This window comes from Sturnira hondurensis, unplaced genomic scaffold, assembly GCF_014824575.4.
Source record: "Sturnira hondurensis isolate 20B ecotype Veracruz unplaced genomic scaffold, ASM1482457v3 Scaffold0008196, whole genome shotgun sequence".
NCBI lineage: Eukaryota > Metazoa > Chordata > Mammalia > Chiroptera > Phyllostomidae > Sturnira > Sturnira hondurensis.
This window is the reverse complement of record NW_028080827.1, coordinates 12,682,851-12,700,534: the sequence shown is the minus strand read 5'-3', so window position 1 is coordinate 12,700,534 and position 17,684 is coordinate 12,682,851. Positions and strand designations below refer to the sequence as shown.

General features: G+C 38.7%; 1 protein-coding gene across 9 annotated transcripts in view; it reads right to left on the bottom strand.

Moving 5' to 3' along the window:
- The window catches only part of RNF111 (ring finger protein 111), an 89,704-nt gene that overhangs the window by 16,992 nt on the left and 55,028 nt on the right, over positions 1-17,684 (bottom strand). For 7 of the 9 annotated variants that reach the window (XM_037053998.1, XM_037053999.1, XM_037053997.1 and 4 more), the window contains 3 exons: positions 16,991-17,185; positions 5,062-5,381; positions 1,237-1,495 (listed from right to left, as the gene is read on the bottom strand). In XM_037053998.1, the coding sequence (XP_036909893.1) occupies positions 1,237-1,495; positions 5,062-5,381; positions 16,991-17,185 (774 nt within the window). The remainder of the gene's footprint in view (positions 1-1,236; positions 1,496-5,061; positions 5,382-16,990; positions 17,186-17,684) is intronic. The other 2 variants (XM_037054001.1, XM_037054005.1) reach the window with 1 other exon arrangement.

Below are 17,684 nucleotides of genomic sequence, written 5' to 3'. Positions count from 1 at the left end.
TATGGGGAGAAGGGCTTTTAACTTCTCATTTTACATCATTCTGCAGTTTGAACTTCTTAGGATGTACACCACACAACTTACTTTTATGATAAATCAAGTTTGTCTAAAACATTTATTTCTTTATTTAGGACGTTTAAAAAGAAACAGATTTACTATGAGCTCTCTCGTGTATTATTTTAAAGAGGAGGGGCACAAAACCACACATTCTGAGTACCTAACAAAAGATAATTGACTGAAGACGAGTATCAGCAAGTACTACAAATCGGCCTATGTAAATATATCACACAAAGTATTCATACACAGAATCTGCCCATTTGTCAATGCTTTGCAAAACTTGTTTCAAAACCTGTTTTCCAGCTTACACTCTGAATTTTAAGTTGCATTACTGTAATGATAAATGGTATATCACCAGGTTTCATTCACTGCACAAATTCTGGTTCAACTCTAGTTATGTCTATAGTATAGACTTTAAAAATTACAGAAATGAAAGAATAAATTTAAGGACATAAAAAAAACTGAAAATTATCCCTTGCATGTAATCAGAACAAAAGCTTGGTTTATCCCTGGCATGAACGTCTAGTTTTTAAATCAAAGTATTTAGGTTTCCATCTGATTATTAGTCTATGATTTAACGAGGTAGTAAACGTATGTTACACAGCCTAAGGGTATTTTTCCTTTCTTATTATATCTGATAGATTTCGACTTCTTTGGAAAAGTCATATCTGCTTCTATTTTAATTGCCTGCATCAAACGAGTACGGAAACCTCTTTTGCATTTGTAAAGCTTTTGTCAAAGAATTCTAATGCCCCAGTTAAGCTTCAGAATTCTTATTTAAAATTTACTTCCTGTGTCTGGAAACAACTACTAAACTTCCAAATTCCCCATTACTTGGAAAGGATAAATCTAAATTCCCTAAAACTTCCTTAGATAGGGCCATTTAATGTGCCATTAAATGAATCTTAATTTCACAGATATTAAAATGTAAATATTAGAATATAAAATGATACTTTTTAATTTTCCTGACCCTTTTAAATAACATCTGACCTTTTTGCCTTCTAAGACTGTTTGAGGATGTGGGGTGAAAGGAAGATGAAATGGGAAAAAAACACCCCAGTCTTAGGCCAAGAAAATACTAAATATCCGTAAGTTAAGATTACTGAACGGTTATTTCATGGAAGAATGTAAATGCTTCATTTATATGCCTCTAAGCTTTTTGCCTGTTAAGTGTATACTTACAAGGAGGTGGCATATAATGTCGACATGATGACAGTGAGGCTTGTGCAGGGGGCTGGGGCTGGGGCTGCGCAACCATGCTTGATCCATAAGCGTCTAGTGACAATGGCTGGCTCGGGGCAGCAGCAGCAGCCTGATGGCCAAAGATTGCAGCTCGGGAAGAAGAAACTGGGCAGCAGGGGTCAAATGCAGATGCTCCGTGAAAACCAGCACTTCCATGACTTCTGATACTACTGTTGCTCAGGTCTACTGGCAAAGCCTGCTGTATAAAGAGGAACTGTATTTTATCTTTCTAAAGTTTGGTCAAAACATTGTTTCATGTTATGTTATGAAAGTAGTGCTAATGCAACATAGAAAACAGAATCTTTGAATTAAAAATTTGAAAATGGTAAACTTTTAGTGTGAAGATCTACTTAATACCAAGAAAATTCTGTGTATCTTAGTCTGTAAAAATTGTAGTGATTGTATACTTAAAATCTATAATCAATTTTTAAAAATCAAGCATAAGATAATTCTACAAGATGAACAAAAGTTAATTATTACTTTAAGGTCTATTTCTCTTCCATTATCTAGATCTCAGGAAGACAGAAAACTTTTCTATCATACTTCCATATTCTCCTTTATCTCAAAATTCAAATTAGTAAATTAGGACTTGCTTAAAAAACATAATCACACTGAAAACATTTGGGTTCTAGGCAAAAACTTGACTGTCCTATTCATAAACTGTATATAGCAAGCATTCAACTGAATCTCGAATAGCACAAACATTACCCACGATAACAAAGGGCATACAATTCCTTTTATTGGAAACATGACTTTAGGGAAGGCCCATTTACAAAGTTGGAAAATAAACCAAAGAGTCTACTCAGCAGTAATTAAGTTTTCCCCAAAAGCACTTTGGAAAGTCCTAATTAAAACACTTTATCATCTACTCTAGAGCAGATTCCAAAAAGAATTGCTTCTTTGTTTTCTCGAGGAATTTAAATACAAAAGCTTTTGCTAGTGTTCACCACAGCTGTAATTTTAAAGCTATGGCTAAAGAATATAAAGATTTGGTGCTATATATGGAATTATATACAGGAACCATTCAATACTGGAAGGATAGGGGCTGGAGGTAAAGCTGGGGTAGTATTAGAAGCCCAGGTCACCCAAAGGTCCAATGAGGAGGCATAGAGGTCTTTGTTCTTTCAGGGGGCTCTAAGCTCAGGGGGCCAATAGGAAAAACCTGTAGATGCTAAAAGGGAAGGAGAAAGATGGTACAGGAGAAGCTGTGGGAAGGTGAAAAGGAAGGGGTCCTTTTGTCTTCTATATTATGTGCTTACAACTGATTATGATAATGGCTGCCCTCCTTTGGAGTTGGCATATATATGTCCTCGATTTGGGTAAATAAAGTTTAAGAATAACATTGTGAAGTCATGGGTGTTTATTTATGGTTCAAATCCTTTCCCTATTTTCCTATTTACACTAAAATTTTGTAAATGTACTGAAGTACCAACATACTACGAAGGTGAGCAAATTTCCTATCTTCTTCTCCAGTCACTGATTAAGAACACTCCCAGAGAGTGAGTAAGTAGAGTGAAGGTCCTCCTGGAAGGAACCGAAGGGAAAGTTAAAAGTAAAGAATAAAAAGAAAGGAGGAAAAACCAACAAAGAGAACACTCTTTTTTTTTTTTTTCACAATTCCAACAGTTCGTTCAATTCTATTCTAAAAGGAAAAGGGAGTGTAAGCAAGACAGGCATAGAAATGGCAAATATTTTGTTACAGAGATTGTAAGTAATGCACAACACTAAACTATTCTCTCAAAAGATAAACAAGCTACACACGAAGGAGTAAAAGAGCTACAGGGAGACAAGTAACCACTGCAAGTTCTCTGTTGTCAGGCTTAACACTCGCCACTCTTTCTCTGCCTGTCCACCATCTGGCATCAATCATAAGACACCACACAATCACAAATCCTCAGATCGGTTTGTGTCTCTCACTCCTCACTTTCTGCTGTGCTCACACAGGTCTTGAATGGTGGCTCTCCTCCAGCCACATATAGTAATAGTACCCTCGACTACACGCATGTGCCTAACTTCAGAGTCCTCCAAGGGTCTGCATGTGTCTTCCGGGTGCATTCAAAACCCACCCTCTGTTCTCCTTCATCCCTACTGTCACCATTGAATGCCTGATCCTGCTGATTTTCCTCAAGTTTTGTGTGTAGTCCAAACCCCTCCACTCAGAGATAGATTATATTTATTTTACAATGAACAGAAATATAAGAGACTCTACCTACAATTAAGTCAGTAAGGCTGAAAGAAAACGTGGCATACAAAACTGATCTCTCAAACCAGCTGTATTATTGTACCACTTCAACAATATTCTGTGAACAAAGGGCCCACCTTTTGGCAGCTCTTGAATCAATGTGTGAGAAATCGGTCTACTTCTTCACCATTTTCTACTATAATTATAAATCCCTCTTCATCACAAATTTCTAGCAAAAGGAAATTTTGCTTTAAGCAGAGCATTTCATTCAGTCCACTGAAAAGTATTCTTTCTGCTTCCTTGCTCCCAAGAAGCAAAGAGGTCTAGATGATCAGCAGGTGTTGATACTGAGAACTGTTGCCAAAACCAAAACAGCATCTAAAATTTCTTCATTCATATTTCCCACTACACCCTTTAACATTTCCTCTTGATAACAGCAGCCAGTATTTTTTTAAGGATATACACCTCCTTCTTAATTACATTTTAATTCGTTAGATCCAGAAGAGATAAATGTAGAAAGTTAAAGATGAAGCAAGTACTTCAGGAAAGGTCAAGGGATGGAGAAAAGTAGTTGCTCTGAGTTTTCTTTTTTAAAATTTTTATTGAATTTAATGGGGCAACACTAATAAAATGGTAGGTTTCAGGTGCACAAATCTACAACACATCGTCTATATACTGCACTGTGTGTTCAGTGCCCGTCAAGTCCCCCTTTCTCCCCCACTCTCTCTCTTCTGCCCCACCCCCTTTTCCCTCTGGCAATCTCCATTCTGTTGTCCGTGTCTGCCAGGGTTTGGGGGTTTTTTGCTTAATCCCTTCACCTTTTCCTTTGTGATTTTTTTCCTAGCACATAGGTCAGTTAACATTTTAGCCTGAAATTACATTATTTTTTTCAAGTATGCGCCACCCAGGTTTATCATTAATTGTATGCAGAGACAACACAGTAAGTGAAAATAACACATCACATGTAATCTGACTTAATTTACCCCATGTGACCACCAACACTAACTCAGTATTATTTGACATTTCGAGCACTCATTACTGTCAACTAATTTACTGAATTATAATTTTTGGCTGACATCTCAATTCCCCATTTCCCTGCGCCTGAAACTCTGCCACAGGTCTGCATCTGGGAAGGCTATTTACTTCCAGAGACAAGCGGAGATTATAAGGAACTCCAGAACAGGAGGCAGAGGGGTGAAAACTGGGAGAATTCCCCAATTCCTCACAACACAGGTTCACACTGCAGTTTCAACACTTTGTTTGAAACACAATCCCAAAGATCAGATTCACCTGTATTTAACCAAAAACACCAAAAACAATTCCAGAATAAAAAATACTAGTATCATTTCTGATTTCCTACATTTCTGGTACCCTCAATTACCTGCAATCATTTAAACCACCAAAGAATCCTAGAGATTTAACTAAGAAAAAAGAAATCACAGACCACTAAATTAGGCCACTTCTGCGAGGGCTACAGAATAGTGGCTTACTTAGTATACAAAATTTATCGTTGAGGATTTTTCTCCTTGGGAAAAAAATCAGCATCTTAAAAATTTAAGAAAAACTCATCGAATTCCACATACCTGGTCATGGTAGCCAGTAGCAGAACTAGGATTTGCTCCACAAGGCGCTTGCACTTGTGGAGGCCTCTCCACAGGGCACGCAGGGTCACTAAAGGGGGGAGAGACTGGGACAGCCGGGTGAGGAGTATGGTGGTGGTGGTGATGGTGTTGAAAATGGTGGCCGTGCTGTTGAAAGCAACTTGTGTGGGGGTGTCCTAATGCATGGTGATTCTGCGACGACCCTCCACATGGCGAGTGCTGAGGACAGCAGGAGGGTAACCTTGGCATTGCAGGAGGGCCATTTTCCATTACAGCACTAGATGCAGTTCTTCTCAAGTCATCTTGTAACAGAAAAAAATGCACAAAATAAGCAAATGATCAAGTATTACTGTGTAAAAAATACTGTGTATATATAAGTAAATAAAAAATTAAGAACTGTTTAGTAAATTCAAATCTCTACAAACAAGAATATGATAGTGCCACATTCTTAATATACATCTCACATAATTTCAGGCGGTGTCTTCACTGGGATTTTCCTAAAAGCCTAAATTCTTCAGGAGGCTCCTATTTATCATGATGTTTAAATTTGGCAATAGATCATCTTTTCCCAGGCCATAATGAACAACTAGTTTTAAGTTGCATTTTTATTTTTTTTTAAATTATTTATTTATTTATCTTTAGAGGGGAAGGAGAGAGGGAGAGAAACAGCAATGTATGGTTGCCTTTTGTGCATCCCCTGCTGGTAGTTAGCCTGCAAGGAACCAGCCTGCAACCCAGGCATGTGCCCTGACTGGGAATCGAACCGTGATCATCTGGTTCGCAGGCCCGCGCTCAATCCACTGAGCTACACCAGCCAGGGCTTAAGTTGCATTTTTAAAATTCTACAAAATCATGTGAGTCCTTCCATTACATGCAACAAGGCAAAGATTCTACTCCTGAGCTCCATGAACCACTGCATAATGCAGTCTGATATGTACTTCTTTAACTCCTCCTACCTTCTTAAGACATCATCACCCAACTCATACCTGATAAAAATATAAAAAAATAAGAATATGTAAAAAATTACAGGCATCTTGTAACAATCTAGTGATTTAGTGTTGAACAGTGGGAGAAAACAGCTTGGAGTCAAATGGGCCTGAGTTCTAATCCTGAGATTGTCTAAACCTGAGCAATTCTACCTTAGTGAGCAATCTGAACTTAGGAAAGTTAATTAACCTTTCTCATTTATTAAAAAGAGCAATAACTGCCTTGCAGGGTTGTTGTTATAAAAGATGACAGTCTTTGGCATGAAACATCTGAGTCCTGATTATGCTCTCTACCACGTGCCCAGAGTTATTCTGAAAATATGTTCTTCCATGCCATAACTGCAAAAGTTCCCCATAACTGCAAAACTGGGATAACACAGTCTATCCCAGTGTTTCAAACTCTCATCTAAAACACAGTGTCCTCTCCCCAAACTACATATCACGTGGAATCTATGTAAAACAAATAAATGTGAAGAAAAAAAATTTTTACTTAAAATACAGATATTAGAGCCCAACGAGTGTGGCTCAATTGACTTGATGTCAACCCACTAAGCGAAGGGTCACTGGTTGGATTCCTGGTCAGGGCACATGCCTAGGTTGTGGGTTTGGTCCCTGACTGGGGTGCAGAGGAGAGGCAACCAATCAATGTTTCTTCTTCACATTTATGGTTCTATCTTCCCCACTCTCTAAAAAAATATATATGTGTGTGTCTCTGTGTAAATATATACACATTTATAGATGTGTGTGTACACACACACAAATCAGAAGAAAAGAGAACTCAGAGCTCTGACTTCTCCCACATTGTCCCCATGACCCATGCAGCACCTACTCAGAATCCTTAGGATTCTGGAGTACCACTGTTCTAGCCTTATTTCTAGAGTAACTGAAACCAGGAATACTCTGATCCAACTTGGTTCATACCACCTATACCTAATTTCTTCTGGGTCAATATATCAATTAAGAACCATCTGGTGACTAATACAAAATCCAACCAAAACTGGCTAAACCAATATAGGGAATTCATGGGCTCACATAAAGGAATCTCGGTGGTGGTGCTTCAGGCTGATTGACAGGTTTGACTGCCAACCCCCTGTAATTGTCCAGGGTCTCTCTTCCCAAACATGCCCTACCCTGCCCTTGCTGATTCTCTTCTAGGGAAGGCCTGTGACCTAAGCCCTGTTACGTAGTATCTGTATAGTATAGGTTTTTTCCAAGTTCCTAGTCTGGCCTGTCTGGGCTAATTTCCTGAATCCTTTTGTAAAGGTTCTTAACCTGGGAACTAAAATTCAGGAGTCTGTAAACATCGATTAAAAAATTACAAATTTTAAAAAATCTTGAATTGCTTTTTGGAAGAGTACTACCTTGTTAGCATCAGTTGACATGGTTAAATATTACAAATAATTTATAACATAAAACTATGAAAGTCACCAAGGTGTTTCTTCTTAATACATATATTATAGCACCTCATAATCAGTATTATGGCACTTTCATTCATTTGTATTCCAAATTTCTTGAATAACCTGGACAGAGTTACAACTAGCATATCAGGAACTGGCCATGATCAACAGCCTACCTTAGCTATGCTAAATCAAACATTAAGTGCCTATTTCCTACATGCTGTAACATTTGTAGTAATGACAGATTATTACGGTGACTCTACTTCCTGCAGCATTTTTAGGGTTTGATCTCAGCCCCCATGTCAAAGTGTTGCACAAGAGAATGCTATTTATTTTGTTGTTTCTGGAACAGAAATGAAAACCTCTGGGACATTAAATCTACTCAATGGATGAACTAAATGACCTTCCTGGTTCCTCACAACTCTGATACTTTTATTTAAGGATTTTGTGTACTCTAAGGCTCAAGAGATGAGTCTGTACCCAGCACAAGATCATGGACTGCTGGAACGAGGACTGCAGCGACAGATACGACACACACTTGTTCAGAAAGACTCTGTGCTTTCTTCATCTCCATATACAAAATCACGGCCAAAAACAAAAACAAAAAAGCAACACAATGACTACAACATACTTAAGGGGCCAGATCACTAACAATGTGGCCTCAAAAAGAAGACAAATCTTACAGCTCTACTTCTTAGGGTACAGTTTTGGCCTCCAGTTAAATTAACAGTCTATTTTCCCACAGTTCAGAATTTCTGTGTTGCTTAAACACAGCAGCAACTCAAAGTAAAGGCAACTGAATCTCTTCTTGTTTAATAGCTACTAACCAAAGAAAACTGCCACAAATTAGAAGTGAGGTAAAGATATCTGGTCAAATAAATATCAATAAAACACTTTTTGTTTAAAGTAGACCACAGAGTGCCCACTAAAAATGAGACAACCATAAACCTATACCAGAGAAATAAACTCCACAGACCAGTGGCATTAAGCTGGTTAAAGTCCCTTCGCTATAATTCGGGCAGGACTACTGAGATGTACTCACGCATTTATTCCTTCATTTGGCAAGCTATACACATAATGTTATGTTAAAGGATCTACAAGAGGCACTGGAAAATACAACGGTAAAAATGAAAAGTCCTGGCCTTTAAAATAACTTATGATGTTGTCTGCCTTGCTTGTTTTAGCTCTTGCAACTAGAAACAAGGCTACACAATGTAGGTGAATCAGTAGGCACTTGCTAAATATAAGTTAGCCTCACAAAAACAGGCATTCAGATATGCATGCATCTAAGTCTAAGAAAAGACTGACCTGATCTTTCGTCTTCAAGTAGCTTATCATCAAGTATGAAGACAACTGAAGATATAAATCATTCAGTATTACAAATGAAGCAGTGAGTTCTAGTATACAGCAATGTTACCTCCAAGGAAATATCTGGCAACAAACACCTGGAGAAGTTTTTGATGATCACAACTAGAGAGGAGGCGGTGCTACTGGTATTGAGTGGGTAGAGGCCAAGAATAATGCTAAAAATTCAATAATGCACAGGAGAGCCCACCACACAAAAAACTGTCCAACCCAAAGACAATAATGCCAAGGTTAGAAAATCCTGGCATAAAGGCTCCACATCACACTACCTACATTTGAATTTTTGCTCTATTCTCTCATAACCTTAGGGCAAGTTATTTCCATCCAAAATGAAAAGAATAACTGAATCTACCTCATAGGTTACTGCAAAGATCAGAGTTAATATAAATAAATCACTGACCAATGTTATGAGCTCAACAGATGTTAGCTATTGTTACCCATTAGAGTATTAGCTAGAGTATTAGAGTATTTTAGGACACAAAATATATGCTTTCTTCCCAGTGCCTAGAACAGTGCCTGATACACAGTATGTGATTTAAAATATTTATTAAATAAATGGATATATAAGATTTCATGTATGCATAAAGCAAGGAATACATGGAGAAGTTGGACAGATGATGGGCTGACTGGGGCATGTTGCCTATGAGGTGACTACAGGATGGTGTAGAGGAGGTGTCTGACAGGGTGGATATTACAGTTTAAAACAAGACAGCTTTGGAAACACAAAATGGGGAGTCACCAGCAAATTGGTGGTAAGTGAAAACAGCTATAGGTATGAGACAGGACAGTGAGAAGAGATGAGACCAGAGTCCTGGGAGAATATAGAGAAGAAAATTATTATTATTATTTAAAGATTTTGTTTTTAGAGATGGGAAGGGAGGAAGAGAGGGAGAGAAACATCAATGTGTGGTTGCCTCTCACGTGCCCTCTACTGAGGACGTGGTCCACAACCCAGGCCTGTGCCCTGACTGGGAATCAAACTGGCAACCCTTTGATTTGCAGGTTGGCCATCAATCCACTGAGCCACACCAAACAGGGTGAGGAGAAAATTACTGTCAGACTGTTTAACATCATGTTTGTTTTGAAAGGCATCAGAAGCAAGTTAAAAGAGTAAGTTTAAGATGAAGATGATCCCCTGAAGGGTACATATATTAAACACAAATATATGTGTGCAAGTACCAAGGGAATGAAACCAGCAAAGATGCTGAAGACTTAGGGAAGATAACTGATAAAGCATGGTCGAGGACACAAGAAAGGGTAAGAGGCAGAGCATACACAGGGTCTGAAAAACCAGGAAGGAGTTAATATAAAAGACCAGGAGTTAGGATGGAAAGATAAATATAGATATAAAAAAGTTCTTATGGAGGAGTTAGAAATTATGGGGATTCATGCTTGACAACCTCTGTTTACTTTTTATCTACTTTCCCCTAGAGGAAAAATCTTAAGGAAAATGAGAGAATTTTGGAATAACTGCTGAGGGGAAGAAAAGAAGTATCAGTTAAATCATAGTATGATAAAAAATCATAGGATGATTTAACTGATAAATCATACTGTGGCAACTTATTATTAATAGCCCAAGATTAGATACCCTAAATTCAATATGCTTGGTTCTATGATTTTTATAATCCCCATTTAGAAACTTGAATGGAGCAAAACTAGATGGCTTAATCTTTTCAAGGTTGGAAATATGAAAGAAAGTACCAAGTAAAAACAAGGTGTGAAGAAAATAAGTGACTGATGTTCTACAGTCTTGGGAAAAAATGAAGCCAACAGAACTGAGTAATCCTAATGTAGCCTGAATATCTGGTACGTGCTTCCACCAGGTTTATACAGAAGGACAATCTGGCCTGGGAAAGGTGCTCCTCTCTAGAGAAAAGGAACACGAAGTAAATCTGTACCAAAGGTGGTCATGAATATAGTTAAGAGTAATATTATGAGAAGGCCATTCAAAGTAAAGTTGCTACATAGGAGATTAAATCTGAATTCTGGTTCAACAAGTGTCTTGAATGAGTGAATGAATGATTTAAGACTATCCTGAAATAAAGTTGGGACTCTATCACATAAAATGTGAATAAGAGTAAGGGTACATACAGTTACCCGGAGAGGGGAGTAAATGAGAAGAATTCAGATCTTTGCCTCAAAGATTATTGATCTTAAAGTATTTATTACCATTCCAGATTTCTTCATTTTTGATGGGAATAATAGTATCAACATCAAGAAAGTTTTTAAGAAATAATAATAATATGATAACTAAATGACAAGAAAGAACTAGATATCACTGCTAATTAAAACATAAGAAATCATCTGAGATGAGCTAAAACTATAAAAAAAAATTTTTAACTTTTTTATCCTCACCTGAGGACATTATTTCATTGCTTTTAGAGAGAGATGGAGGGAAAGAGAGAAATATCAATGAGAGAGAAACATCAATTGGTTGCCTCCTATATTCACCCCAACGAGGGATGGAAACTACAACCTAAGCTATGTGTCCCGACTGGGAACCAAACCTGGAACCTTTTGGTTACGAGATGATTCTCCAACCAACTGAGCCACACTGGCCAGGGCAAAACTACAGAATTGTTAAAACACAGGAGTAAACCTGTGTGACCTTGAAGTAAGCAATGGTTTCTAAGATATGATAGCAAAAGAACCAACCAACCAACCAAAAAAAAAAAAAAAAAAAACCACCCTTAGAAAATGCACATGATCAAACTTTTTCAAATTCCCATCCATTTTCAGTTTGAGCACATACCTAAGAATGGAGTCATGGGTGATATGGCAACTCTGTATTTAACGTTTTTAAAATAAATTTTTATTTTTTAATTACAGTTGAAATACAATATTCTATTAGTTTCAGACATACAACCCAGTGATGAAACATTTACATAACTTACAAAGTGATCACACCAGTAAATCTAGTACCAATCCGACATCAGTCATTACAGTATTTTTGACTGTCTTCTTTATGCTGTACTTTACAAACCCATGATTATTCTGTAACTACCAGTCAGCACTTTTTAATCCCCTCTTCTCTTTCACTCACCCCACCAACCCCCTCCCATCTGACAACTGTCAGAATGTTCTGTGTATCACGAGTCTGTTTCTGTTCTGCTTGTTCATTTTTTTTTTTTAGATTCCACATATAGGTAAAATCATCTGGCATTTGTCTTCCTCTTTCTTACTTATTTCACTCAGCACAATACCCCCTAGGTCCATCCACATTGTTGTTGATAACAAGATTATATTCTTTTTATTGCTGAGTCATATTCCCTCGTATATATGCACCTCTTTTTATCCATCCACTTACTGATGGACACTTAGGTTGCATCCACGTTTTGGCTATTTGTAAATGCTGCTGCAATGAACATATGAATGTATATCTTTTCAATTTAATGATCTGGGGGATTTCTTTGGATAAATACTCAGAAGTGGAATTCCTGGGTCCTTCTTTGTCTCTTGTTCTATAACCTTGGTTGTAGAGCATATTTTGTTCATTATAAACATTGCTACCTTGGCTGTTTTGTGCATTTCCATTTTCATGATATTCCCTTTTCCATCCCTTTACTTTCAGTCTGTGTGTGTCTTTCTCTGGTATGGAATGGATTCCAGGGTAACATGCCTGGAAAGTATTTCTGATTTCTCAATAGTATGATCCTGAGTTAAGTTATTTAACCACTCTCTCCACTGAATTTTCTTCATATAACTGTTGTCAGGATGAACTAAGATCACATACATAAAGCACTTTGTACAATGTTTTACATATAGTAAACATTATCTATGGCATTCATTATGGATATATGTATTGATCTAGATAGTAGACCCTTATCAAATGTATAATTTTCAAATATTTTTCAGTGTGTCTTTCAATCTGAAGTGAGTCTGTTGTAGACAGCATATGTAAGAGCCTTGCTTTGTTATCCATTCAGCCACTACATGTCCTTTGATTGGAATGTTTAATACATTTAAAGTAATTGATGATAGGTATGTATTTGTTACAATTTTGTTATTCTTATCTTTCACCTTTTCCCTCTTAAAGACCCTTTAACATTTCCTGTAATACTGGTTTGGTGGTGATGAACTCCTTAGTTTTTTCTTGTCTGGGAAGCTCCTTGTATGTCCTCTGATTCTAAATGACAGCTTTGCTGGGTAGAGTAATCTTGGTTGTAGATCCTTCCTTTTCAATACTTTGAATACTTCTTACCAATTCCTCTGGCCTGCTAAGTTTCTGTTGAAAAATCAACTTAGCGGGGCTCCCTTGAATGTAAGTAACTGCTTTTCTCTTGCTGCTTTTAAGATACCTTCTTTGTCTAACTTTTTATACTTTTTTCTATCATACTTTTTTAGTACTGTATTTTTTCCCATTACCATTTAGTGCCCTACACCTCCATTCCCCCCACCCCACAATCACCACACCATTGTCTATGTCCATGGCTCCTTTTTCCTTTTTTCTCAATTCTTCTAACCCCCTAGCATGGCTGGCCATTTGTATAGAAAACTCACTGGAAAGAGCCTGAAAGTTGGGTGAGGTGTTGTCTTGGGTTGGGCAGGGTCACACGGAATCACCAGGATTGGATGAATAGTGTGAATAAGGTTGATAAGAGACTCAGATATAGCCCCCACCTGATGGTTCTGTGGGTGGAGGGCTCCACAGAAGGAACAAAGACATCTGCCAGCACTTACGTCTGGGAAAAGCTGCCCCTCTGACCCTCACCCCCAAACCAGAAAATTCCATTCTTTCCTGTATGTCCCTGGCATCTTTTGAGCTGCTGCACCAGTACTGGGGCTCAGAGTGAGTCAGCGTAAGTCTGTGTGCATGCCCTTTAAGAGGAACACCTGGAACTCCAGCAGCCCTCCACCTCACTCAGCCAATTTCCACAGTGCGAAGTCTGGGGACTTCTCTTCCCAACACTGGAAACCTGGGCTGGGCAGCCTGGTATGGGGCTGAAACCCTTCGTTCCTAAGCGGAGACCTCCACAGCCGAGGCACCCGTCCATTTTTTAACCACCACTTGTGGGTATGGGACCAACCTGTTCCATGTTTCTACCCCTCCTAACAGTATTGGTATGGCTTCTTCTTCATGTCCTTTGTTAAAGGACTTCTGTTCAGCTAGATTTCAGGCAGTTCCAAATGATGGCTATTCTGTAGTTTAGGTGTAATTCTGATGTGGTTGTGGAAGGATTTTAACTATCGTGTTTAAGTACTCTGCCATCTTGACCAAAAGCTATTTTTAACTTTTTGAAAAAGTGCCAGTGTTTCCACAGTGGCTGTACCAGTTTACATTCCCACCAGATTATTTATAAGGGTTCCACTTCTCCACATTCTAGTCAATACAGGTCATTTTCTGATTTCTTTAAAAAAATTATAGCAATTTGCCCTGGCTGGTGTAGCTCAGTGGATTGAGCCCGGGCCTGTGATCACGGTTCAATTCCTAGTCAGGGCACATGCCTGGGTTGCGGGCCAGTTCCCAACGGGGGACTCATGAGAGGCAACCATACATTGATATTTCTCTCCTTCTCTCCTTCCCTTCCTCTCTAAAGATAAATAAATAAAATACTTTAAAAAAGTTATAGCAATCCTTTTTTTAAAATATATTTTATTGATTATACCATTACAGCTGTTCTATTCCCCTCCTTCATTCCCCACCACCCACACACTCCCTCCCCCACCATTCTCCCACCCTTAGTTTATAACCACGTGTCTCAACTTCTTTAGATTCTGTATTTCCCCCACTATTTTCGCCCTCCCCCCTATTTTCTACCTACCATCTATGCTATTTTCTGTGCCTTCTCCCCCCTTCTCCTCCTCCCACCCCCCTGTTGCTAACCCTCCATGTGTTCTTCATTTCTATGGTTCCACTCCTGATTTTGCTGTCCTCTTGGTTTGCTTTTGTTTTAGCTGTGGTTGTTAATAACTGTATGTTTGCTGTCCTTTCACTGTTCATATTTTTCATCTTCTTTTTCTTATATAAGTCCCTTTAGCATTTCATATAATAAGGGCTTGGTGATGATGAACTCCTTGAACTTGACCTTATCTGAGAAGCACTTTATCTGTCCTTCCATTCTAAATGAAAGTTTTGCTGGATAAAGCAATCTTGGCTGTAGGTCTTTGGATTTCATGACTTGGAATACTTCTTTCCAGCCCCTTCTTGCCTGGAAGGTCTCTTTTGAGAAATCCGCTGACAGTCTGATGGGTACTGCTTTGTAGGTGACTGTCCCCTTATCCCTTGATGCTTCTAGGATTCTCTCCTTCATGTTGGTCTTAGCTAATGTAATTATGATGTGCCTTGGTGTGTTCCTTCTTGGGTCCAACTTCTTTGGCACTCTCTGAGCTTCCTGGATTTCTTGGAAGTCTATTTCATTTGCCAGACTGGGGAAGTTCTCCTTATTTGTTCAAATAAGTGTTCCACTCGTGGCTGTTTCTTTCCCCCTTCTGGTACCCCTATAATCCGGATGGTGGAACGTTTAAAGATGTCCTGGAGGTTCCTAAGCCTCTCCTCATTTTGTTGAATTCTCATTTCTTCATTCCTTTCTGGTCGGATGTTTTGTTCTTCCTTCTGGTCCATTCCATTGATTTGAGTCCCAGTTTCCTTTCCATCACTATTGGTTTCCTGTGCATTTCCCTTCATTTCAATTAGTTTAGCCTTCATATGTTCCTCTAATTTGTGACTATAATCTACCAGTTCTGTGAGCACCCTGATAAATAGTGTCTTGAATTGTGCTTCTGAGAGGCTGGCAATTTCTTGGTCGCTTAGAGTTATTGGCTCTGGGACTTTGAGTTCTTCTTGCACCATCTTTTGAGCTGTTCGTGCCTGTTCCATAGCAGGATCAGAGCCCTGAAGTGTTCACCGGAGCAGGGCAACTCAGTTGCTGGGTTGTGACGCTGTATGTGGGGGCGGGGTCAAAGAGGGACTATGGCGTCCTGTCTGCCGCCTGCCGCAGCGGCCCTCACCAGTGCCGCAGTTGCTGCCGTCACCGGGCCCACGAGTTTCATCCCACTGCACTCGAGTGTGCCACCGCCGTCAGCCCTCGCCCCCTGGGGCCTGTGTGGTCTGTCTCACTGTGCGCGAATGTGCGACCGAGGTCAGTCTGCCCTGCACCCAAGTTGGTTCCAGGCTGCCTGCGCGCCGGGGTCGGGGACCTGTCCTGCGCGACCCAGCTCCGCTGCTGGCTCCACCTCTCTTACCGTCCCCGTTGAACGGTTCGTAGTTGTCGGACTTCCGTATAATTCCGTTTTCTGGTCTTTGGGTGTGTCCTAGTTCTCCAAACCTTTGTTGTGTTCAAACTTGGTTGTGGGAGAAGGCACAGTGTTTCCACCTATGCCTCCATCTTGGCGGAAGTCTATAGCAATCCTATTGGTGGTAAAATGGTATTTCATTGTGGTTTTGGTTGACATTTCCCTACTAACTAATAATGATATTGTTTTCACATGCTTTCTTAGTCATTTATATATCTTCTTTGGAAAAGTATCGAGGCATATCCTTCACCCATTTTACATTTTTTTAAAGACCTTATTTGTTCATTTGTTTTTGAGAGAAGGGAAGGAAGGGAGAAAAAGAGGAAGAGAAATACCGACTGGTTGCCTCTCACATACCCACAACCAGGAACCTGGCCTGCAACCAGGCATGTATCCTGACCAGGAATCAAACCAGTGACCTTGCCGTTTACAGGCCAGCGCTCAATGCACTGAGCTACAGCAACCATGACATATCTTTAAACAGACTTGTTTTTCTTTTTATTGGTGAGTTGTACATGTTCTTTATATATCCTGGATACTAGACACTTATCAAATGTATGACTTTCAAATATTTTTCTCCCATTCTATAAGTTTTCTTTTCACTTTCTTGATGTCCTTTGATGTACATAAGTTTTAAATTTTGTTAAAATTCAATTTACCTATTTTTTTCTTTTGTTGCTAGTATTTTTTTGTATCAGCCATTTAATTCTTCCCAGTTTCTTTCAGTTGAGCTATGCTACTCTGGTAACATACAGCACTCAAACTGAAATATGAAATCATATTCTAATTCTACTTGAGACTACTTAGTTCACACATGATTATTCTAAGACTATGATTTTCCTAATACAACTAAAATCTTAAAAACAATACTCCTTTTTCTAACAAGTGTAAAGAAAAAGAATCCCTCCTCCCCTCCCATTTTTTACATACCTCCTATAGAAGTACCAGTCATACTATTGCTTGTAAGAGTAGCTGAAGTCTCTGACACTGTGGAGGGTTGGCTAGTAGTGACAGCTGAAGTAGTATCAGAGGCCTGCTCAGAGGTAGATGGATTGGAATTGTTAGTGGAAGCGCTTGTGGTTTGTGATTCCATTCTTGCAGAAGTGGTTGGTACTACAGTAGGTTCTACAAAATACAAAATGTCTATTCAGCATTTCAAAACAAATAAGGTAATGGGTTATATGTTAATCCAAGCTAATATTTTAAAGATAATTGTTAAAGCAAACTTTAAAAATATGGACTATTTAGTAAGTACAATATATAGTAAAAAAAGCTTTCATAAGACTAAATTCCAGCATTTAAATGATATGTTACTAATATATAACCACCGCATTTAAAAAATCCAACACCTAATATGTATATTAGAATAATTTAGGCAATTTACATAGTTTCTTGAATAATAACTATGTAAGTTTTCTGATCTATCATAAGAAAAGAAAAGTAAGTCTCTCTGTTCTGTTCATACACACTGTTACAGGCTGCCAGAACAGTGTTACAAATGGCACTTTCTCTGGTACAGAATGGATTCCAGAGTCAGATGCTTGGAAAGCAAGTCTGATTTCACCACTGACAGTACGATCCTGGATAAGCTACTTAATTATTCTCCATTTCCTCACCTATAGAA